General features: G+C 44.2%; 1 protein-coding gene across 3 annotated transcripts in view; it reads right to left on the minus strand.

The window, feature by feature from the left end:
* The window catches only part of LOC118078840 (cytochrome P450 2J5), a 39,978-nt gene extending 15,891 nt beyond the window's left edge, over window positions 1-24,087 (minus strand). For 2 of the 3 annotated variants that reach the window (XM_088669280.1, XM_088669279.1), the window contains exons 1-4: window positions 10,653-11,928; window positions 4,103-4,265; window positions 760-909; window positions 397-557 (exon numbers count right to left, since the gene is read on the minus strand). In XM_088669280.1, coding sequence (XP_088525406.1) covers window positions 397-557; window positions 760-909; window positions 4,103-4,265; window positions 10,653-10,841 — 663 coding nt within the window. In that variant the 5' untranslated portion in view covers window positions 10,842-11,928. Of the gene's footprint in view, window positions 1-396; window positions 558-759; window positions 910-4,102; window positions 4,266-10,652; window positions 11,929-23,790 lie in introns of those variants that run through there. The other variant, XM_060274307.2, reaches the window with a different exon arrangement.
* Between the last annotated feature and the right edge of the window lie 655 nt (window positions 24,088-24,742).

Below are 24,742 nucleotides of genomic sequence, written 5' to 3' on the forward strand. Positions count from 1 at the left end.
AGAGAGTAGACACATTTAGGTTTCCATGATGGCAACAAAACTATGTAATTCCCTTCTTGAGAAGATTAGTTTGTTCCCCTCTGTTCCCCTTGGTGGGCTCTTGATGACCTATTTGGAAGGTCATTGTTCCATTTTTATCCCATCTTTCCTGCAAAGAGTCTCCTGTGGTGGACAAAGTCTTCTTACTCTTCTTTTTAAAAAAAATCTCAATGATAATCATGAGAAATTGATCAGGCTGTGAGATAGTAAGTGGCCCTTTTCTCAGATCAATTTAAGCCTGATCTCACTTCTTCAACCCTCTACCCTCTATCAGAATGCATTCCAGAATACTGATTTGTGGTATTAAGGCTCTTAGGAGACCTGTTTGGCTTAGTAGAAATGGAAATAACTACTCACAGCATGAACAAAGCCATATAAAGATGTTAGGATAAAATCCATGGCTTCCATCAGCTTCTGGAACCTTTCATCTTCAAGATCAAACCGGTGCCCAAAAACCACAGCACATATGACGTTGGAGACTGAATTACTGATTGGCATGGAGGGGTCAAGTGGTTGTCCTACAAAAAAAAGTTATACTAATGTGAGTTCAGCTGCTCCTGTTCATACTGAGAGTGGGATTTCATGGTGGCCAAGAGAAACTGCTGGGGTCTCCATTAGGAACCAAGAAAAGCATATCACATTCCTTTCTAAAATGTACAGCGGTAGTACACAAATATATCTTCATATGCCGGCTCAACACCATCACCCATCATCACATACCCTTTGAACGTGCAAAAACCTCCACGAGATGATGGGCCTCCTCTGCTACTTGGTGCTCCATGCCTTTCTTCCCCAGGCCCAGCTTCCGCATAGTAATTACACCAAACTTTCTCTGTTGCCTCCAGGTGTGACCATTTGATAATGCAATGCCTATGGAAAATCAAGGAGAAATTATTACTTACAGAAATCAATGTGAAAAGATTTTATCTCAGAACAAACAATGTTTACTGAAGTTCATGCCCCTGCATGTAAGAGCTGCTTAGTCTCTCTTAAGCAGAGAATTACAAGACAATGCAGAAAGGATTCTAGGTACAATTTGGAGGAAATTTAGAGGAAAAATCTATCAAGCTTTTGATGATACTATTGGGGAAAGAATGGAAGTGGTAGAAATGGAAGTGCTTTTCTTTTTCTCTTGATAAATTTCCCTACAAGAAATGGGATAAATCAAACTGGGTATAAAATAATGAGTATACAACACGTGAATAACTATGGATTATTTTTCTTATTAATTACTACAGAGGAGAGTTTCCTATTTAAATAAAAATGAAGGATTTATTGTTTTTAAACATGGAGGAGTGGGTGGAATTTTGCGGGGGGGGGGAGATAAAGTCATCATACTGGATTGGAAGAGGACTATTCTTGACCCCCACTTGCTGAATCATCACCTTGTCGTGGTGAGTGGGCTTGCATGTTCCTATGACCCTTGTGAGCGAAGCTGTCGGGAATCTCGTTCTCCCAGCAGGGTCACCCAAGGTGGTAAGGTCAAAGAGAAGGAGCTAGACAAAGAATGATCCAAGAAGTCCTCAATGGCAGAACAGGCAGATGATAACAAGCGGTATGTTACAACGGCTGTGAAGGCGGACGAAGGCTGCAGCAGATAGTGACTACTTCATGCCATCGGAACAGAGCCCTACTGTGAAGACTGTGCGTTGGTCAGCGTACACACTGATCTACACACATAAAACAAATTCACGCACAGGCGTCTTCCAAAAACCCAACCCAAACCCCAAAAGTCCCATGGTGATCGGCAAATGGTAACGGGGGCAGGATCGTGAAATCTGGAAGCCCCTAGTCATGAACCTGCACATGGGCAGTGAATACAGATTCAGTCGTTCTGACTCAAGGAACGAGGCAGTTGAGCAGCTCGGCAGATGTATCCATGACTGAGCAGCCCTTTTTAGGATCTACTCTGCTCACCCTGAGAAGGGGCAGGGGCTAGAAAAGGTGCCCTAAACATAGTCTGCCTCCCTTTTGCCCTGACTGGATTGCAGTTTCATTTCCATTCTGTCACTCCTTTAACTTTCTGCTGAAAACTACAAATGCACAAAGTTATTTTTCTCCCACTTTTGTTGCAATATATATAGTTTCCCCAGACAGCAATAATGCAGGAGTGTTCAGGAAGCATTGCAGAAGAACTAACAAAGCGGAATAAATCCACCATTGATGCACTATGGTCTTGTCAAGAATATGGTGCAGAATTCAACCTCAATAAAAAAAACCACCCATCTGATTGGGTGCCAGAAAGTTTGGAAAACTCAGCAGTGGGCAGCGGATTGGAGAAGATCAGTTTACATCGGTGGCGGTCGCCTAGACTTGTGCAGGACCCCCAGACATTTCACGGTCTGTTGATGCCTGCCAAACGACTTTTTATCCCGCTACCACCAACCAGTAATCAGACTGGTAACTGTACACTACTCCAGACAAGGATGAGGTTTGGAATAAAAGAGGTTTCTTTATTAAAGGTACATACGCATATGGTTTCAATATAGTAAAGTCATCAAATACTTCTTTAACAGTTTTTCCTATACCGGCCTATTACCTCTAATTATATTACCAGCCTATTACCTCTAAAATCTACTAATGATTCTTTCAAACACTCTATCCTTTCTGATAATTAACCACCTATGCCTCCCTTCAGACTCTAAGCCACGATATCTCTCTCAGCCACTCCAACCCAGCTCTAACTCCCAGCTCTCCACTCAAACAACCAACAACAACAACAACCACCCTCTCTCCTCTCTGGGATGGGCTTTTATAGGCCTTCTGACCCCGCTGGCCTTAGGTTCTAACTGTCATCCCTTGTTAACTCTTTCTATACCATGCCTGACTTAGAGTGACCGTTACAACATCCCAATCCCAAAGAAGGGCAGTGCCAAAGAATGCTCCAACAACCGCACAATTGCGCTCATTTCACACGCTAGCAAGGTTATGCTTAAAATTCTACAAGGCAGGCTTAAGCAGTATGTGGACCGAGAACTCCCAGAGGTGCAAGCTGGATTCTGAAGGGGCAGAGGAACCAGTGACCAAATACAGTGGTGCCTCAACTTACGAATTTAATCCGTTCCGAAGGCACCTTCGTAGGTCGAAAAATTCGTAAGTTGAAAAGCGCCGTTGGAAACGCGATTTCCCATAGGAATGCATTGGAAATGGAAAAATTCATAAGTCTAAGCAACCCCATCTAAAAATTCGTAAGTCAAAAAAACCCTATCTAAAAACGCCATGGTTTCCATTTGGATGTCGAGAAATTAGTAAGCGTGCGGTCATTTGCCCCATTCGTAAGTCGAAAAAACCGGTTGTCGATATCGTTCGTAAGTCGAGGTACCACTGTAGCAAACATGTGCTGGATTATGGAAAAAGCTAGAGAGTTCCAGAAAAACATCTACTTCTGCTTCATTGACTATGCAAAGAAATGGGAGTGCCTGATTACCTCATCTGTCTCCTGAAAAATCTCTATGTGGGACAAGAAGCTACAGCTAGAACAGGATGCAGAATAATTGATGTTCAAAATTGGGAAAGGAGTACGACAAGGCTGTACATTGTCTCCCTGCTTATTTAACTCATATGCAGAATTCATCATGCGAAAGGCTGGACTGGATGAATCCCAAGCCTTAAGATTAAGATTGCCAGAAGAAATATCAACAACCTCAGATATGCTGATGACACAACCTTGATGGCAGAAAGTGAGGACGAATTAAAGAACCTTTTAATGAGGGTGAAAGAAGAGAGCGCAAAATATGGTCTGAAGCTCAACATCAAAAAAACCAAGATCATGGCCACTGGTCCCATCACCTCCTGGCAAATAGAAGGAGAAGAAATGGAGGCAGTGAGAGATTTTACTTTCTTGGGTTCCATGATCACTGCAGATGGTGACAGCAGTCACGAAATTAAAAGACGCCTGCTTCTTGGGAGACAATCACTCACTTTTTGTAATCAATTAAGTTGTGGCCTAAATTCTGCCAAAAACCAAACTAAAATTTGAGTCAAATTTGTTTTTATTTGGGGGGTAGGTCTCTGGGTCTGAACAAGCAAATACCAGTAGACATTCTTATTATTCACTACTTACCCTTTCCTTTTGTCAAAGATAGGAGGAAAGGAGACTGTGGCCGCTCGTCTAATTCTTCTGAGTAGTCAGTGAGCGCTTCTTTCACTGCTTGGAATCCAGACAGTACTACAATGGGTACATGTCCTACCCATATGGTGAAAATATTTCCATATTGCTTTCCCAGCTACCATTTGGGTCAAAAGAGAGGAGATGAATGATGAGTTTAAAAAACGCAGTTGGATATTTCAACTTAATACAAGAGCTTCAGTCTCCCTCACCTCTGCAGCTTCTCACTATGTGCAGTTCTCTTCCTATTATCTCCCTCCATCCCTCTCAACCCATTAGTGTAGTGTGGTGTAGTGGTTAAGAGCGGTAGACTTGTAATCTTGGGAACCGGGTTCGCGTCTCCGCTCCTCCACGTGCAGCTGCTGGGTGACCTTGGGCTAGTCACATTTCTTTGAAGTCTTTCAGCCTCACTCAACTCACAGTGTGTGTTGGGGGGGAGGAAGGGAAAGGAGAATGTTAGCTGCTTTGAGACTCCTTCGGGTAGTGATAAAGCAGGATATCAAATCCAAACTCCTCCTCCTCCTCCTCCTTCTTCTATTTGCCGTCCATGTTGTCTCTGCCTAGGATCAGAGCAGCACAGGCACTTCATAGTGACAAACCCTTCTGTGCCAGAAAATGATCTTGCCACAATTTGTGTGTGTGTGTGCAGGGATGTGGAAACTGTAGCCCATCAGATGCTTTTGAACTGCAACTCCTATCATTGTTTTTTTTAAAAAAATATTTTTTATTAAACATTTTATAACAAACAAAAAATACATAAAATACCAAAAATACAAAGAACATCATTACAACAACAACAAAAAAAAAACATCAATACAAACAGAAACATAAACATATCATCTTTAATCAACTTTTTAAATCATTGTCTTTTTGGCTTCCCCAACTCCCCACTATCTGATTTTCATTTTGAATGTCACTGTAGCAGTTTCTATTTCATCTCTTTTACTTCCTTCATACTATAATCTCCTTAATTCCTCTTAATCTCGTCTTTATATTTGCATATCAATTTTTCAACCTTATAAACTCCTCTTATCTCCCTATTGCCTTAACTTCTGTATTTCCCTAGATATTCAAATTTTCAACTTTCAAAAGTAATTCCCTATATATATATTAAACTTTCTCTAGTCTTCCTCCACTCTTTCCCCTGCTTGATCTCGGAGTCTTCCTGTCAGCTCTGCCAGTTCCATAAAGTCCAGCATTTTCATTTGCCATTCCTGTAAAGAGGGCAATTCCTCTTTTTTCCAATATTTTGCAATAAAAATCCTCGCAGCTGTGGTGGCATACATAAACAGATTGACATCTTTTTTGGGGATTTCTTCCCCTACTATTCCAAGTAAAAAGGCCTCTGGTTTTTTCAAAAACGTATTTTTATATATCTTTTTCATTTCATTATAAATCATTTCCCAGAAGCCTTTTATCTTGGGGCATGTCCACCACATATGATAGAGTGAACCAACTTCTTCTTTACATTTCCAGCATTTATTATCACCTTTGTGATACATTTTCGCTAATTTTACCGGAGTCAAATACCATCTATACATCATTTTCATTAAATTCTCTTTCAGCGCCGTGCATGCCGTAAATTTCATTCCCTTCTTCCACAATTTTTCCCAGTCCGACATCATTACATTATGACCCAAATCCTTGGCCCAATCAATCATAACCGATTTTGTTTGCTCATCTTTCAGATGCCATTCTAACAATAAATTATACATTCTGGACAAATTCTTGCTATCTGTCTCTATTAACTCTGTTTCTAGTTTCGATTTTTCTGATTGAAATCCTATTTTTTTATCTATCTTGAATGCTTCATTTATCTGCACATACTGAAACCAATCACTTAACCTATCCTTCAATTGTTCATACGGCCTTAACTTAAATTGGTTTTCCACCTCCATCAAAATGTCTTTGTATTTCAGCCTGTTCTCATCCATATTTGTCCTTTTAGGTTTTTTCGCCTCAAGTGGCGAAATCCACCTAGCAGTTTTCCTTTCCAACAAATCTTTGTATCTAATCCATACATTAAACAATGATTTCCTGATTATATGGTTTTTGAAACCTTTATGTAGCTTTACCTTATCATTCCATAAATACGCATGCCACCCAAATGCATTATCATGGCCTTCCAAATCTAACACATCATCATTGTCTAGCAGAAACCATTCCTTCAACCAGCAGAAAGCTGCGGCTTCAAAGTAAATCTTTAAGTCTGGCAGTGAGAATCCTCCCCTTTCTTTTACATCTGTCAAAAGTTTGTATTTGATTCTGGGTTTCTTCCCCTGCCAGACAAATTTAGACAATGTCTTTTGCCACTCTTGAAAACATTTCAACTTATCCACTATCGGAAGGGCCTGAAATAAAAACAACATTCTTGGCAATACATTCATTTTAACCGTTGCTATTCTGCCCATTAAGGACAGTTTCAACCTTGACCATATCTCCAAATCTCTTTTGATTTCATTCCATAACTTCTCATAATTATCTTTATAGAGATTCAGATTTTTTTCAGTCATATTTACTCCCAGATATTTCACCTTTTTCACACATTTCAGTCCTGTGCAGTCCTCTACTCTTTGTCTCTCTTGCATCGTCAAATTCTTTTCTAATACTTTAGTTTTCCCTTTATTTAACTTAAAACCTGCCACTTTACCAAACTCTTGGATTATCTGCAATACTCTTACAACACTGTGTTCAGGGTTCTGCAGAGTTAGTACTAAGTCATCTGCAAAGGCTTTTAGCTTGTATTGTTTTGTGCCTACTGTGATTCCTTTAACACCTTCATCACTCCTTATCATATTCAGTAAGACCTCTAAGACAGAAATAAATAGCAGGGGGGAAAGTGGGCACCCTTGTCTTGTTCCTTTCTCAATTCTTATCTCTTCTGAAACCACATTATTTACAATAATTTTCGCTCTTTGCTCAGAATAAATACCATTAATCCCATTAACAAAGTTTTGACCAACCTCCATTTTTGCAAGGTTTCGTTTCATAAAAGTCCAAGAAACATTATCAAAAGCTTTTTCAGCATCCACAAAAATTAACATTGCTTTGGTGTTTATTTTCATTTCCAGTCTCTCCAAAATGTCTATTATATTTCTTATATTGTCCTTCATATGCCTCCCAGGCAAAAATCCTGCCTGGTCCTTATGTATCAGGTCCTTCAACACCCTTTTCAGTCTCAATGCCAGAATGCTAGCATATATCTTATAATCCACATTCAATAATGAGATTGGTCTATAATTCTTAACCTGAGTCCTATCCACATCTGGTTTTGGTATCAGAGAGATAAAAGCGTCTTTCCAAGACTCTGGTGCCTTGCCCCCCCCCCCTAAAATCTCATTTGCTACCTCCATTAATGGCTGTATCAACCAGTTTTTTAGTGTTTTATAGTACTTGGAGGTCAGTCCATCAGGTCCTGGGGCCTTATCATTTTTCAACTCTTGGATTGCTATTTCAACCTCTTGTCTTGTAATCAACTCATTCAGTAGATTCTTTTGTTGAACTGGAATTTTCTGTAATCCATTTTCCTTTATAAATTTTTCTATACCGTCTATGTCTTCTTTTTCCCTTTTATACAGCTGTTTATAATATTTTGTGAAGCATTTCCTTATCTCTGCAGAGTTCTCAATAGATTTTCCTTCATCCATAATCTTTATAATAGTATTCTCTTTTTGCCTTTTCTTCAATTGCCAGGCCAACAATTTCCCACATTTATTAGCCGATTCAAATGATCTTTGCTTCATTCTTCTAATTTTCCATTCAATTTCCTCATTTATTATTTGGGAATACTGTACTTGCAAGGCTTTTATCTCTTTTTGAATTTCCTGACTTTTCGGATTGTCTCTCAACTTTTTTTCTTTATCTTTCAACTTGTCCAAAATATTTTCCTTCTTCTCATTTCTCGCCTTTTTCCATATTGCATTCTGCTGGATCAAAAATCCTCTCATTACTGCTTTGCTAGCATCCCAAACCACTCGAATGTCCATTCCTTTATTTAAATTTAATTCAAAGTAGTCCTTCAATGTCTTCTGGGCCTTATTATTTATCTGCTCATTTCTCAGCAGAGAATCATTCATTCTCCATCTAAACGAACTCTGCAGATGTTGTTTTAACTCCAATAATACAGCGTTGTGGTCTGAATAGGTTCTGGGGCATATCTCGCTTTTCGTCACTTTTGGACACAAGTCCTTTGTGATCCATATGTAGTCCAACCTACTTCCTGACTTTTGCGAGTCCGAAAAAAAGGTGAACTCTTTTTCCAATGGATTTCTCAGCCTCCATACATCTACTAAATCTAAATTGTCCACTAAATCAAAAAATGTCTTTGGAAGCCTACCATCATTAGATAGCTTTTGTCTTTGAGTTCTATCCATCATAGTTGATACAGCTCCATTAAAGTCCCCCATCATTATAATCTTATAGTCCAAATAGTCCAGCAACGCAGTTTGTATATTTTTAAAAAATTCTGATTTAGCTTCATTTGGTGCATATATTCCCAGTATCAAACACTTTTTGCCTTGCATAGATATTTCCACTGCAATATATCTTCCTGCTTTATCCTTTAACAACAGTTTAGGGTTATATTTTTCCTTTGCATATATGACTATTCCTCTTTTCTTAACTTTGTCGGAAGATATGAATTCTTGACCCAATGATTTATTTTGCAGAATTTTTCTATGAGTCCTAATTACATGAGTCTCTTGTAAACAAATTATATCCAAATTCTGCTTTTTTACCACATGATATATCTTCCTTCTTTTAAAGCATGAATTTAGTCCATTCACGTTCCATGAAAGCACTCTTAACGCCATCTTGTCTTACTCTGTGGCTGGCTCGCCTTCCCCTGGCCCTGCTCCTGTTCCCGGTCCTGCTCCTGCAAACAAATCTAAATCGAAAGCTCCTGGTCCTGCCCCTGCTTCCAAGTCTTGGCCTCCTCCAATTGGTATCTTAAAGTCCTCCGCGTACCTTTCCAAGAATCTTCTTTTATCCTCCACCGATCTGATCTTGTGCTCCTTTTGTTTATATTTAAATGCCAGGCCCTCTGGAAATTTCCACTTGAAGAAAATATTTTTCCTTGTCAAAATCGTTGTCAGATCTGTATATCTATTTCTCTTGGCCAAAAATTTTTTAGGCGTTTCTTTAAATAAAATTATCGAATGTTGGAGAACTTCAATTTTTTTTTGGTAGTGGTGACTTAATATCTTATCTCTTTGCTCTTATTTTGGGAGTACAAAGGCTAAGCCCCAAATAAGGAAATGTCAGGCACAGATAAAAAAATGCAACTGCGGCGGGAATCTAGAGATCAGGCTTTTCAAGAACAAATTTTGGAGTTTATGAAGGAAAATAAGCAGAGTTTGCAAAGTCTGACCACAGAAGTGAAAGCTACCACAAAGTGCCTCCAGGAATTTAAAGAAGAATTTGGCGTATTGAAAAAAGATCTTCAAGAAGTGAAAACACAGGTCACTGGATTACAGGCAAGAGTGTCAGATATTGAAACAACAAAATTAACAGATCTGGAAAAATTGCAGGAAGAGACACAAATAAAGTTGGCCTTTTTGGAATTAAGAGATAAGGAGAATCAACTACGAATCAGGAATTTGCCGGAACTGGAGAAGGGAAAAGGAAATTTAAGAGACTTAATTGCACAAGAATTTGCTAGTTGGTGGGGCCTGGATCAGGAAGAGATAAAATCCACTATCTTGAGGGCCTATAGAGTAGGCCCAAAGAATAAAAAAGACTCTAATTTCCTGAATGATTGTATAGTGGTTTTTCAAGCAACTCCTATCGTTGTTGACTGTTGGCCATGCTGGTTGGGGCAGATGAGCATCATAGTCCAAAACATCTGGAGGGTACCAGGTTGGCATAGGCTGGGCTAGAGCACTGGGTCAGGTTTCAGACCCACGGTGGGCCACAACAGGAACATTGCCACCATACATATATATGGCAAAGCATTAAGAAGATACCTGTCTGGGCTAGAGGTTATTACCAATTCCAACATTTTAAAAGGTAATACGTTCATATCTGATGGTTGAGTAATTTATATTTTTTGAAAAGTTGTCACAGATGCAGTTGGTGCTTTCTAAATGAATCTTTGAAGCTGATTTCACAGCCTTGGCCTTGTAATCTTAGTGAGAGTATTACCTGGAGATTAACATTTACTGTAGGCTTGCCATACATCAGGAAAATTCCTGACATGTCCTGACAAGAATTGGCAAAATGCCAGGAAACACCCAGGTGTATTTCAACACGATTGACAAGGTTCAACAATTTTTGTGGTTTCCTATAATGTGGCCTTTGGGCATGGTTTCCCATCCCTTGAGGACAAATCCTGTACCCCTTTCAAGACTCCAGGTTTCAAGACTTGTGTCAAGCCGCTAACCACAGCTAAATCTGCAACAGCTGTGTTAGCAAACTCCTGAGCATACCTGGTGGGCATTTCATCCTTTGTAGCTCCTCCTGATCTGTGCATCTGGCACATCTCCTCCACTGTATCAGTGGAACTCACCTCAGTGTTAGCAGCAGCAGCAGACTCTGTATCAGAGCCTTCTGCAGTGGGGTTGTTGTTTAGTTGTTTAGTCGTGTCCGACTCTTCGTGACCCCATGGACCATAGCACACCAGGCACTCCTGTCTTGCACTGCCTCCTGCAGTTTGGTCAAACTCGTGTTCGTAGCTTCGAGAGCACTGTCCAACCATCTCGTCCTCTGTCGTCCCCTTCTCCTAGTGCCCTCAATCTTTCCCAACATCAGGGTCTTTTCCAGGGAGTCTTCTCTTCTCATGAGGTGGCCAAAGTATTGGAGCCTCAGCTTCACGATCTGTCCTTCCAGTGAGCACTCAGGGCTGATTTCCCTGAATAATGGATAGGTTTGATCTTCTTGCAGTCCATGGGACTCTCAAGAGTCTCCTCCAGCAGTGGGGTAGTCTTGGAAAATAACCTTATCTCTTCCCCCCCCCTTCTGCACTGCACTCAACATCTTTTGTGAGTAAAATCATCTCGGTGTTAGAACTCAGTACTCTGTACAAGCTTCTATACCACAGAAAGAATCTATGCTCCCTGCCTCGTGACATCTCAACCCGCATGTCAGACCCATCCATTGGCACCCTGGCTTTTTCTGGGTTTATCTTGTCACAGTTCCTATCAGAAACCTTTTCTGACACTGACTCTGTTTCTTTACCATCAGAAACATTGTCACCAATAGGGTGCCTTTCTAGGATACCCATACTGTCTCCCCCATTGCTTTGCCTTCAAACACATTTGGAACACCTGCCCATCTTCGTGTTAGACACAAGCAATCTGGGAGCTTCATGCTTACAATCTTCATGAAAAATATGGTTAACAGGCAAAACATTACATCTCTCTTGAACCATTACACCATCCCCTATGTTTACATTATAACACAGCAAGAACAAGCCATTTACACAATAAACATCATAATGTAAAATGTCACTCTCGTTCTTCCGGATGGTTGCGTTCTGTTTACAGCCTGAAACAGAACAGTCATGCTGCGTCAGCTGGAATTCCATCAGCACACTGCAATTCCGACCTGGAATGAAAAACACATCAAACAACAAAACGCTTTTCAGTTCCACTGGTCCAAGTGCTATGCACCTTCAAGGAGTCTCCACCCAACTGGTGGATCAGTTCCTTCTGTCACAAAGGTGTGCCTTTGCTTCATAATCTAGCACAAAAGATTCTTGTACCTCTGTACAGGATTAGCCAATCACCAAATCTGTGCTCTTAGCAAACATTCCCTTTGCTTCTCGCCAGGGGTGCCTTTGGACACTGAAATATACTCGGAGTCAAGAGTGAATTTCATGCTCTTTATTCAGCTCATAGTCATCAAGGAGGAGAAGAGAAGACGAATGGCTCTTTTCCCAAAACCATCTGCTTATATACATTATTTACACAATGTGCCTTGCGTGATTGGCTACTTCAGGGCTACACCTGTGGGCCAATTATATTGTGGATTGACTTTTGCCTGCAGCCTGATTGGCTGCTCCTACAGGCCAATCAGGTGGCAGATTCACTTCTGCCAGCCGCCTGATTGGCTGCTCCAGCAGGCCAATCAGGTTGCGGATTCACTTCCACCTGGAGTTGGATTGGGTAGCTCCCGCTGATTCTGAATCCTATTGTTCTAGGATTCAGCTCAGTACATAACACCCCTCCCCTCTAAGTTCCAGTCCTGCCCGGGAAGTTGCATTCGTAGTCCCCAAGGTCTGCTGGCCGCCTCCGTGTGCGTTGTGGCCTGGGGTGTTCCTTGGTCAGGGGTTCTGGTTCTGGCTCGTGTTCCGAGGCTGCTGGCTGTGCCGGGGCTGTCTGGTCTGGCGCCACTGAACCACTAGGTTGTAGCTCTGGTTCCGGTGTCCTTCCAGCCTCGGGGCACCCCTCTGTGCCTACTGCTTCTGCTTCCTCTGCCCACCCCTCTCGCTCTACAGGCCTCACTGCCCTGCTGTCCCCTTGGGACCCCTCTGTCCCGCTCTCCTCCCGGGTTCCTCCTGGGAATCGGCGCCGTATCTGGTCGCAGTGGCGGCGCCAACATTGCCCCCCTTCCGTTAGTACCTCGTACGACACGGGACCGGTCACCTTGGTGACTGTGGCGGGTACCCATGCTGGGCCTGCCCCAAAATTCTTTGCATACACTGGGTCCTGGGCCACAAATGTCCGGGGGTTCCTGCCTTTCCCCACCACTACCTCATCCTGAGCTCTGTCGGGGTGAAGTCGGTCCAGTCTAGTTGCAAGGCGCCGGCCCATTAGTAATTCAGCTGGGCTCCGGCCCGTCGTTGTGCTTGGGGTGCTGTGCTGTGCTAGAAGAAATGCGGCAAGGCGGTATTCCCAGTCCTCTTGTGTCATGCGGCGGAGGCTGTCCTTGGTGGTCCGCACCATGCGCTCCGCTTGGCCATTGGTGGCAGGGTGGAATGGTGCTGAGCGGATGTGGCGGATGGCGTTCTGCGCTGTGAAGGTCTGGAACTCCTCTGACGTGAATGTGGTTCCATTGTCCGAGACGAGGGTGTCAGGGAGCCCGTGGGTCGCAAACAGCTTACGTAGTACCCGGATGGCTGCCGCCGTAGAAGTGGATGGTACCAGTGCGACCTCCAGCCATTTGGTGTAGGAATCCACCACTATGAAGAATGTTTTTCCCTGGAAGGGGCCAGCGAAGTCCACGTGCAAGCGTGACCATGGATGTCGGGCGGACTCCCAGGGCTGGACTGGGGCCCTTGGGGGATCCGGGCGGGATTCTTGGCAGGTCTGGCAGTGTTGGACCCAGGCCTCTATCTCTCTGTCAATCCCCGGCCACCACACATAACTCCTGGCAAGGGCCTTCATCCTCACTACCCCTGGGTGTGTCTCGTGTAGGGCTGTGAGGACCCTTTTGCGGAGGGGCTGGGGAACAACAACCCTGCTTCCCCATAACAGGCACCCCTTGTGGGCCGACAGTTCATGTTTGCGGTTTGTGTAGCCAGCGAATTCTGGCCCGGGGCTGCTGCTGGGCCATCCTCGCCACACCCAGTCCAGGACCCGGGAGATGACCCTATCTTTTGTGGAATGGTGCGCAACTTCTTGTGCCTGAATGGGTCGGTCGGGAAGCAGCTCCAGGGTCATAACCTCTTGCGCAGGCGCTGGGTCGGGGCCTGTTTCTGGTAGTGGTAGCCTGCTGAGGGCGTCTGCGTGGCCCATCGCCTTCCCAGGGCGGTGGATTAGTGCATACTGGTAGCCAGCAAGGAAAATTGACCACCTGAGGACACGTGGAGACAACACTTGGGGGGTCTGCTTCTCAGGGGCAAACAGGCCAAGCAACGGCTTGTGGTCAGTCACTATGGTAAAGGGCCGCCCGTACAAGAAATCATGGAATTTTTTTACGCCCTTCACGATTGCCAGACCCTCCTTGTCAATCTGTGAGTAGTTTCGTTCGGCTGCAGCAAGCGTCTGGGAGAAGTATGCCACCGGCACCTCTCTTCCATCCGGGAGTTGGTGTCCCAGGACAGCGCCGATGCCATAGGGAGAGGCGTCGCATGCCAGCACCACTGGCAGCCTCTCGTCGAAGTGTGCTAAGACCGAGTTCGAGACGAGCAAGTCCTTGACTGCCTGGAATGCGGCCCTTTGTCGCTGGCCCCACACCCAAGGGGCCCTTTTATCTAGGAGTCTGTGTAGGGGCTCCGCTACCGCTGCCTTATGGGGAAGGAAGGCATGGTAAAAGTTCAATAGTCCCAAGAATGACTGAAGTTCGGGCTTGCTCTTGGGCGCTGGGGCCTCACAAATGGCCCGTACCTTGTCACCGGTTGGATGGACCCCTTCTGCGTCCACCTTAAATCCCAGAAAGTCCACCTGCGGCACTCCCAGTAAACACTTTTCCCGCTTCACCTTGAGGCCCGCCGTCTGGAAACGGTGCAGGACGGAGCGGAGGCGGTCCTCAAATTCCTCTGGTGTGGGCCCGGCGATCAGTACATCATCGAAGAAGGGGGTGACACCAGGAATCCCTTTAAGGAGAGAGTCCATTAGATTCTGGAATATGCCTGGTGCCACGCTAACGCCAAATTGCAGCCGCTTTACTCTGAATGCCCCTCTGTGCGTCACAATCGTCTGAGCCTCTGCTGTGGCTTCGTCCACAGGCAACTGTTGATACGCTTGGGCCAAGTCCAGTTTGCCAAAGATTTTTGACCCAGCCAGGGTGGCGAGGACATGGCTGACCACTGGCACTGGGTATGCATGGGCCGTGAGAGCCTTGTTTATGGTGCATTTGTAGTCTGCACAGATGCGGACCGAACCGTTAGGCTTGACGGGTGTGACAATTGGAGTTTCCCAGGGGGCGTTGGGCACCGGCTCCAGCACTCCTTGCTCCACGAGCCGGTCCAATTCCTCGTCTATGCGGGGTTTCAGGGCAAACGGGACCCGGCGGGCCTTGTGCCTGATGGGTCGTACAGCGGGGTCTAGCTGTAGGGCAATGGGGGGTCCTGTATATCGTCCCAATGCCCCATCGAAAACCCCTGGAAACTCTTTGCATATGGCGTCCACGTCCACTTGTAAGCTAGTGCGGTTCACCCCGGTAACGGCTAGCCCCAGAGGTCCAAACCATGCCAGTCCCAGTAAGCTAACATAGGGGCCATTAACTACCAGCAAGTCCAATTGTTGCTTTCGCCCTCGATATTGCACCCTGAAGGTCCCCACGCCCATAGTAGGGACCTTACGTTTCTGGAAGTCCCGGAGGGTGAATGGGGCCGGCCTTAGTTTGGGACCCCCATTAGGGCACAGTTCTCTTAATGTTCGGGCCGAGATTATGGATAGAGTTGAACCCATGTCCAGCTCCATGCGGCATGGGGCTCCCTCTATCTGTACCTCTATATAAATTTTCTCTGTGCTGGGATGGGGCATCTGGAATACCTGGTAGTCCGTGATCTCCGTCGAGTTGCCTTGGTGCATGGTGCCGTGTGACCTGGGGCTCCTGGGTCGGTCATCTGATGCTTGTCGACGGGTGAGTCGAGCCCGACACACCCGGGCGATGTGTCCCAATTTTCTGCACTGCCTGCACTCTGCGTTGCGGAAACGACAGGTCCTCCTCTCGTGGTTCTCCCCGCAGCTTGCACAGTTCCCTCCTTCTCGTCGAGGCTGCTGTGGTGTGTGTGCTGCTTGAGTGCGCCGCTGTACTCGGTGTACTTCCTCCCTGTCAGATTCGGATTCGTCGGTGAGGTCTTCGTGGTAGACCCTCGGTTGGGATGGCGGGGCCGGTCGTGCCTCTTGCGTTGACCTCTCGGCGGCTTCGGTTGCCAGGGCTTCCTCCAGAGCAATCTGGAACGTGAGGTCTTTTTTGGCGTAGAGGCGTCGTTGCAACATCTCATCCCTCAGGCCACCAACGAGGCGGTCACGAAGCATGTTCTCCAACTCTGAGAAGTTGCATAGCCGGGCGGCTTGGCGGAGGGAGGTCACAAACCCAGTTATGGTTTCCCCCGGGGCTTGCCGCTTTGCGTAGAAGGCATTTCGGCAAGCTACCACCGAGGGCTGTGGTGAGAAGTGCTCCTTCAGCCGTTCCATTATTGTTTTGTAAGAGACGGTAGCGACATCTCTAGGTGCAAGGAGAGCCCGGGCGATTTCGAACGTCTCCTCTCCACAGACGCTGAAGAATGTCGCCCTCTTCATGGCATCGTTGGTGACTTCTTTCGCTTGCAGGAGGAAGTTGAAACGGGCGGCGTACCCTTCCCAGTCTCCTGATGCTGGTTTGAATGGCGAGAAGCTGCTGTCGGTTGCCATTCTGGGTTCCTTGGGTCCTGGAGCTGAAGCCTGGATGCACGGTGCGATGCAGCGGTGCAGCAGGTGGCGGTGCTGCGGTGCAGTGCGTGGTGGCGGTCAGCTCAGCAGGATCCCACCTTCGTCGCCAGTGAAATATACTCGGAGTCAAGAGTGAATTTCATGCTCTTTATTCAGCTCATAGTCATCAAGGAGGAGAAGAGAAGACGAATGGCTCTTTTCCCAAAACCATCTGCTTATATACATTATTTACACAATGGGCCTTGCGTGATTGGCTACTTCAGGGCTACACCTGTGGGCCAATTATATTGTGGATTGACTTTTGCCTGCAGCCTGATTGGCTGCTCCTACAGGCCAATCAGGTAGCAGATTCACTTCTGCCAGCCGCCTGATTGGCTGCTCCAGCAGGCCAATCAGGTTGCGGATTCACTTCCACCTGGAGTTGGATTGGGTAGCTCCCGCTGATTCTGAATCCTATTGTTCTAGGATTCAGCTCAGTACATAACAGACACGTTGCAGCTGTTGTTTATCCTTGCCTCTGGACTCTGTCAAAACTTCTCACACGACAAACTTTCCACTGCTTTGACCTCAGCAGTGCCACCTGCAGTTTGCCATGATGCTTGGGACGACATTGCAGTCAGCTCCCCTTCTTCTCCTTCAGTTCTGGAGAGTTCTCTCCCCCGAACAAGAAATAGTGCAATTTTCCTCCAAAATGCCTTCAAACACGACCGGAGGTTTTGGTTTCAGGAACCATTGCCTCCCACTTCATGTGGGCATTTGAGAGAGCAAAGTCCAGCCTTCCGAACTTCTCTGGCATCCTAGATTGCTCATCGCCATCTTGGAATGTCCAAGTGTGTTGCAGAGGAAATTCCTGCCGAACACACACTCTGGCTGTTGGTCTCAGGCATAGCATCAAACCACTTTTGCAGTTTTGGGAACAAAAGCACTGCTCCCCCACATTGCCAAATTCACAGGGAATGAATCAGAAGAATCCTATCTTCTTCTTTTTTTAAAAAAAAAATATTTATTAATTTTCCAATTAAAACACAATTATATCACATCAATTATTTCCAATATTTCAAATTATACAAATACATATCAGTTAAACCAAATAGTATGCCGAATCATTAAAAAAATTGAGTTCCCAATGCTTCAAAATCTGAGGGTTCTAGATAACTGTCTGCACTGCCGTCTTTATTCTAATGTCCAAATCTTAAAAAACAGTCTCTCAAAGTCTATCCTGATCTTTTCCAACATTCCCTCTAGATGTTTTCTTTCTTTCAATTTTGCCACAGCTGCTGAGATAAGCATCAAACGAGATTTAACACATGTTCGTTCTCCTATGTGAATTTTATCCAGTCCAACCTCCCCATAAATCTCTCTTTATCTGGAGTGCCTCTCCTGATGCGTCGGCCGTCCAGCACAGACAAGCACAGCAGGCGCCATCTTGCATGACTCAGATCGTTTTCCACTTTCTTCTCCAACTTCTCAGACTGTCCATTTATCACAAAATTACAGCTTTTCCAGGCAAGGCACAGCCGGTTCAAATTATGCACAGTCTCTTAGCAGATTTATGGCTCTCCTTGCCCTTTAGCTGCACTTTGCTTCAGACCGCTGTTCAAATTCAATGTGCGTCACACCTCGTAAATCCACCCGACAGCTCCAGGCACACTCCAACAACGTATCTGACTGGTGAGGTTTTTTCACTAACAGCTTTACGCAAACAGCTTCTAAAAACATACTAAATAGCAATTCTCTAATTATATAAAGTCCGATAATCACACAGTTCGTTTCCATTTCTCATTTGTTCCAAATACCAGGGCAGAGCGTCCGGGAAGGTGTTAAGTGCCTCTTAAAGTATCAAAAAATAATAATAAAAGTTCACTTCTCTTTTCGTTCTGTCCCAATCAATCTTTCTTCAAGATGAAATACTCCCTCAGCTCCTCACACTCAGCAGCTGAAAATTCCTTGGCAGTATATTCTCCCCCTTCTTTTGAAGCATGTCCATGAATTTAATTCCAATTATCCTCTTTAATCATGGAGATCTCGCTCGCATAGGGTGGCCTCCGGGATTTCCGCCCCCCCTGGGTGCTCGGCCCAGGCCCCCCCACCCCTCAAATAGTCGGGGTGGGTTAAGGGGCATCCGCGGGCCAGCGCCCCCCGTCAAAACCTGGGGGGTGGGGAGACTGCTATTACTCCCCTAGCAGCCGCCAAATTCCCCATGAAGGTTGGCGAGATGGAACAGGGGTCAGCCATTTCCCTCACGAGCGAAACCAGAACCGAAGAATCCTATCGTCTTAAAGTCCATGTCTGCTACTTCTACGCAGCATTGGGGAAATTTCTTCCTCCCCCAGTAGCTAATAAATCCACAGCTAAAGTCCTGGGAAAGTCTTGCCGTAGCACAAATCCAACTATAGCTTTCTGCCGCTCTCCATTCTCAGGAAAATGCTTCAAAAATATAATGCTTCAAAATATAAAAAATTCTTCAAAAATATAAAAAATGTTCAAGGTCGCTTGTCAAAGCTGAACTAGTTATTTGAAATGTTATTCAATGGGTCTTGAGTTGGAAACACAAAGCCGAATCAAAGCCACCACCCTGATGAGAATAACGCAGGTGGGTGAAAGAAAGAAGACCTGTTTTCCGGATATATTACAGGTTTTGCTACACGCTTCATCAGTCCAAAGAGCTGCATGGTACAAATAACACTCCAATTACAATGTGTGGTAAGCCAAAGAAATTATAAAACATCTATCCCATACTATATCTTACCCAATCATACGAAGCAGTTTACTCAGGATAAAAGAGATATTCACAGGCACAGCTAGTGTTCAAACTCATAAAAGGTAAAGGGTCCATTAGGACATTGGTATACTGTACAATGCTTCAACATCCCATGTAGCTAAAATGGCACTCTGGGGAACATCAAGGCCTTCTATGACAGAAATAAAATGTTGAGTATCTTTGATGTAAGATGTAGTTCTCTTAGCTAAGGGACTTAGAATGGAATTCAAAAATTGAGCAGCAGGCTGAAGGAGGGACCCAAATCCAGAAATAATGGGGCGACCAGGAGGGGGTAAAACACCCTTTTGGATTTTAGGGAGGGTATAAAAAAAATAGGCACACGACTATGTTCTGGCACTAGAAATTCAGTCAACTGATCTGATATAACAGTGGTTCCCAACAGGTGGTCCGGGGACCCCCAGGGGTCCGCGAGCTATGCCAGAGGGGTCCGCAAGATGCTATTAGAATAAAAAAAATTAAATATATTTTGTATGATAACAGATTTTTGTTTTGGCCGCTTCCTGCATGAGCAGAGTCTAGTGCAAAACTAGAATTAGATAGAGGCAGTAGTTCTGCTGTATGCCGTTAGGTGGCGCTTTACAAACACTACTGTTTTGCAAAGAGGCAGTGCACGCATTCTACTAACGCTCACCTCCCCAAGATGCTTTGCGCGCGTCGGCTTCATTTGTGCGCTACTGCGCAGGTACCCTGTCTTCTCCATTCCCCTCCTTCCTCCCTGGCGCGCGCTGCCTCTTTGCAAAACAGTAGTGTTGTTTTTCGCGGAAGCTACAGTTCGCGTAGTTAAAAATGGACCGTTGGTTAAAAAGTGGTTCGTTAAAACGACAAAGGCCTACAGATGAAGAGGAAGAACTGTAAAAAAACGTATAAATATAAAATATAAAAAGACTCTTAATTTGGCTCTCACTTTTTAATTTTAGGATTAGGAATTAATGGGGGTCCTTGTCACAATAGCGGCTCGATGAGGGGTCCTCGAGAAAATTTTGTTGGGAACCCCTGTGATATAATACCAAGGGTCAATGCCTTCTGAACTATCATCAAAACATACGTCTGACCTCATTAGTGGGATTGTGATCAACAGGTTGGTAATAGTTGCGATTACTCAATTGTTCAAAGGCCTCTTGTTCATATACTACTTTATCTAAACCCACAACAGTCCCTCCTTTATCAGCTTGTTTGATAACAAGATGTTTTTTCTCAGCTATCTCTTTAAGGATAGTATATTCTTCCTTAGACAAATTATAGGATTTATAAAAATTCCTTCAGTAGCACCTTAAAGACCAACTAAGTTTTTATTTTGGTATGAGCTTTCGTGTGCATGCACACTTGGTCAGATACACTGAAACAGAATCAACCAGACCCTTATTTATATTCAAAGGGTGGGGGGTGGGAATGGGTGATGGGCTGATAGGAGTGGTGAACCTGTTGATGGCTGTTAACGACTGCTGATGACTGCAATTGGTCCTGCGGGGGGGGGGGGAGCAAGGCACAAAAGAAAGCTAGATCATGCATAATGAGGCACAAAAGAAAGCTAGATCATGCATAATGAGATAAGAATCCGATATCTCTGTTCATCCCAGGTGGCTCCGTGGTTTTAAGCTTGGTAAGCGTGTGTCCAGATAATAAAAATATTGTCAATGTATTGTAGGTACAAGAGAGGTTTGAGTGGGTAGGAGTTTAGGTAACGTTGTTCTAAATCTGCCATGAAGATGTTGGCATACTGTGGGGCCATGCGGGTGCCCATGGCTGTGCCGCTGATCTGGAGGAACAGGTCATCACCAAATTTGAAGTGGTTGTGGGTAAGGACAAAGTGGCAGAGTTTGGTAGCAAAGTCCGCTGTGGTTTTATCTGAAATGGTGTTCCTTATGGCTTATAAACCATCATTGTGTGGGATGTTGGTGTATAGAGATTCCACATCCATAGTGGCTAGTATAGTATTGTTAGGAAGATTGTTCAAAGATTGTATTTTCCTCAGAAAATCTGTGGTGTCACGTACGTAGCTGGGAGCACTGATAGCATATGGTTTCAGAACAGAGTCCATATAGCCGGAAACACCCACTGTAATGGTGCCAATACCTGAGATGATGGGGCGTCCTGGATTTCCTGGTTTGTATATTTTAGGTAGAAGATAGAAAGTTCCTGGTCAAGGTTCCGCTGGTGTGTTTGTGAGGATCTGTTCTTGGATGTGTAGGGGTAGCTCCTTAAACAATCTTGTTCAGTTCTTTTTTGTATGCTTGTGTGGGGTCTGAGTCCAATTTCATGTAAAAGGCGGTATTGGAAAGTTGTCTGTGGGCCTCCTGGATGTAATCAGTTTTGTTCATGATGACGACAGCTCCACCCTTGTCCGCCTCCTTAATTGTAATGTCTCGGTTGTTCCTGAGATTTTCTATGGCTCTCCTTTCAGCATGGTTTAGATTTTGTTGTAAGCGATGGTGTTTTCTGGTCACATCCGTTTGGATTCTGCGGCGGAAGCAGTCGATGTACAGATCTAGTGTGGCACTGCGTCCATCAGGAGGGGTCCACGTGGAGTCCCTTTTTGTGTAACATCTTTTCGGTGGTAGTTGGTGGTCAATGTTTTGTTCATTAATGTGTTTGGAGGGTGATGGTTGTTCCCCAGTAAGTTGAGAGGTGTTGTGTTGTGGGGATGTTGTTTGTTCTACTTTGTCTTGTTCTTGTCTGTGATGAAAATACTCCTTCAGGCGTAAAGGGCGGAAAAATGCTTCCAGGTCCCCGCAGAACTGAATAATGTGTGGGGATTTGGCAGGGCAGAATGTTCCTCCTTTATTAGCTTCTTTATTAACAGAAGCTAATAAAGGAGGAACTCTCTGCACTGGACAACTCTATCAGGAACCACCCAGCCTGGCAGGAGTTCCACAAGTAAAAACAAACCATTTACCACTCTCAACTGGAGTTACTGAAGAACCAGAAAAATAAAAAACTCTGCAACCTTTCCAACCTACAGGCCACTAATCAAAACAAGATCAACAACATTGTCAATCTTTCACAGCAAACACTCAGCCCAGCTGAGGAATCCGTCCTTTCACGGATGCACACGAAAGCTCATACCAAAATAAAAACTTAGTTGGTCTTTAAGGTGCTACTGGAGGAATTTTTTTATTTTGCTTCGACTCAGACCAACACGGCTACCTACCTGTAACTAGAACTATAGGATTTATACTGTTTCTTCCATTCAATTTTCTCTATATCTCTTAACATTAGGGACTGGTCATAAGTAAACTGTTTTATATGATTGGCTCTTTGGACTGATGAAGCGTGTAGCAAAACCTGTAATATATCCGGAAAACAGGTCTTCTTTCTTTCGCCTACCTGCGATATTCTCATCAGGGTCGTGGCTTTGATTGGCCTTCCCGTGATTGATCCATGTACACGGCTTTGTGTTTCTAGCTCAAGACCCATTGAAGAACATTTCAACCAACTAACTAGTTCAGCTTTGACAAGTGGCCTTGAACATTTTTAAATATTTTCCTATGTGCTACCCTCACCGTTGTGGTGGCACGGGATTGCCGTCCGTGTTTGGACTCACGTTACTTGTTGAACGGTTCATTAATCCAGTCTGTAGCCAAATGCTGAGCTGCTGAGTTCTGTTATGCGAACTGCGAACACCAGTTCGTGTTGTTGTTGTTTTGTTTTGTAATCTACTTTATTACACACGGAGCACTGCAACATGGCTCCCTCTCTCTCTAGCATCAGACAGCAAAGAGAAAAAACAAAGGACAATAATCCCATTTCACGGAACACAGTAACACAACCATCCTGTCTCCGTCACATCCCACTCTGTGGAATGAAAACATACACCGTCATGTGATAGACAACAATCCCATGACTGCAGACACGGGGAATGAATCTCCAACAGTTACCGTAGTATCTGTTGAGAGGCTGCCATGAATGAATGCTGTGGACCTACCTGTATGTGGTCGGTTTTTTTTTTTTTGTAATAATATTTTATTTTATTTTTCCCATATAGAGAGTTACATTTGTCATTCAACAATTACACTCCAATTCAACAAAACAAATGACTTCTGTCACCCAACATCAATGTTTATAACTTGAATTACATAAAATTGCATTTTAAAGTTCCATCTTATCTGATTTCATCCTTTCTAACATATTTCTTTATATTTTCTGCTGTTTTCTTACACTTCAAATCCCGCTGTGTTCTTTGCATATGGGAAATAACTTTTTATATAGACTGAAAAGGGTTTCCAGTCTTCTTTAAAGGATTCTAAATTTGTATATTTTATCAATTTTAGCCATCTCTGCACATTCCAAGATTTTAATAAACCATTCTTCCTTTGAAGGTGTTCTCTCCTCCTTCCTCAGTTTAACAGTATACAATAAATATTTTTGATCAGTAATTTTTAATGCATATTTTCAACTTTTATATGGTTTTGTGCTTTGCAGTATTAATAATAATATCCTTTATATTATTACTATTATTTGTATTGCTTACAGCTGCTGATAAAGGAGGCTTATGGCATTTACCATGTTAACCCACGTATTGTTTAAGGTTAAATATCACAACTGTTGGAGGAAATAGGTAAAACAATTGCTGAAATCAGACTGAATTATCACTAAGAAATAAGTACCTGAATGAGAGCATTTTCATGAATCTTGAATCCAAACAACCATATGGCTCCAATGAGAGGAAGCTGGAGAGGTCCTGGAGGGTAATGCCTATTTGACTGGAGCTGTTTCAGGTAGAGCATAATCAGAAGAACCACCAGCAGAGCAATCAAAAATGCCCATATCTCCATCCTTCTCTTGCTGTCTCTTTCTCCTTAATTCTTTCTAGGTTGCCTGGTCAGGTTCAACTCTCTTTCTCTTAGGAGTTTTTGCTTTCATTAAAGACATCAGGAGTACTCCCTGTTTTTATATGCTCAGTTATTAAAAACAAATGAGCAACAAGTGTTGTGACATTATTTGCAAGTAGCCTTGGAATGTGATTGCAAGTCACGTAACACAATCGAACACTATAATCAGTCTTATATGTGTCCACGCCAATGAGAGGGTGTTTGATTAATATGAATTGCAATTCTACCCCAGGCTATCTTAAGACTGATTTTGTGATACAAATATTTGGGAAATAATTTTGTACCAAATGTTCATTAAATAAAAAATGGATTTGAGAAAGGCCCACTGGATCACACCAAAATCCTCTCTGGTGCAGGAGTTCCGCTTGTGGCGCCACGGAGATGGCCGAAAATTCCAGCGCTCCAATTCTCACGGGGTAATTAGAGGATGAGATGGGAGTAATCAGCCTCCCTAAATCTTCCCAGGGGTATGGGAAGACACTGCCTCATCCGCAGCTGCCCACTGACCCGGGGCGGGGGGGAGGGACTGGATGCAAAGCCCCCGAGAGAGTTCGGCATTCCTGGAAGCTGCATTGGCGAGGGAGTTAGGAGGGAGAATGTAATCTTCTAAATAGCCAGCCACTGAGATGCCCAAAAGACTGTCTGGAAGAAGATAAACTGGATTTATTTGGTATATTACATTGAACTGAAGGGGGGGGGGACTTGGCAAACGCCCTCATAAGATCCG

Source organism: Zootoca vivipara, chromosome 5 (assembly GCF_965207765.1).
Source record: "Zootoca vivipara chromosome 5, rZooViv2.hap1.1, whole genome shotgun sequence".
NCBI lineage: Eukaryota > Metazoa > Chordata > Lepidosauria > Squamata > Lacertidae > Zootoca > Zootoca vivipara.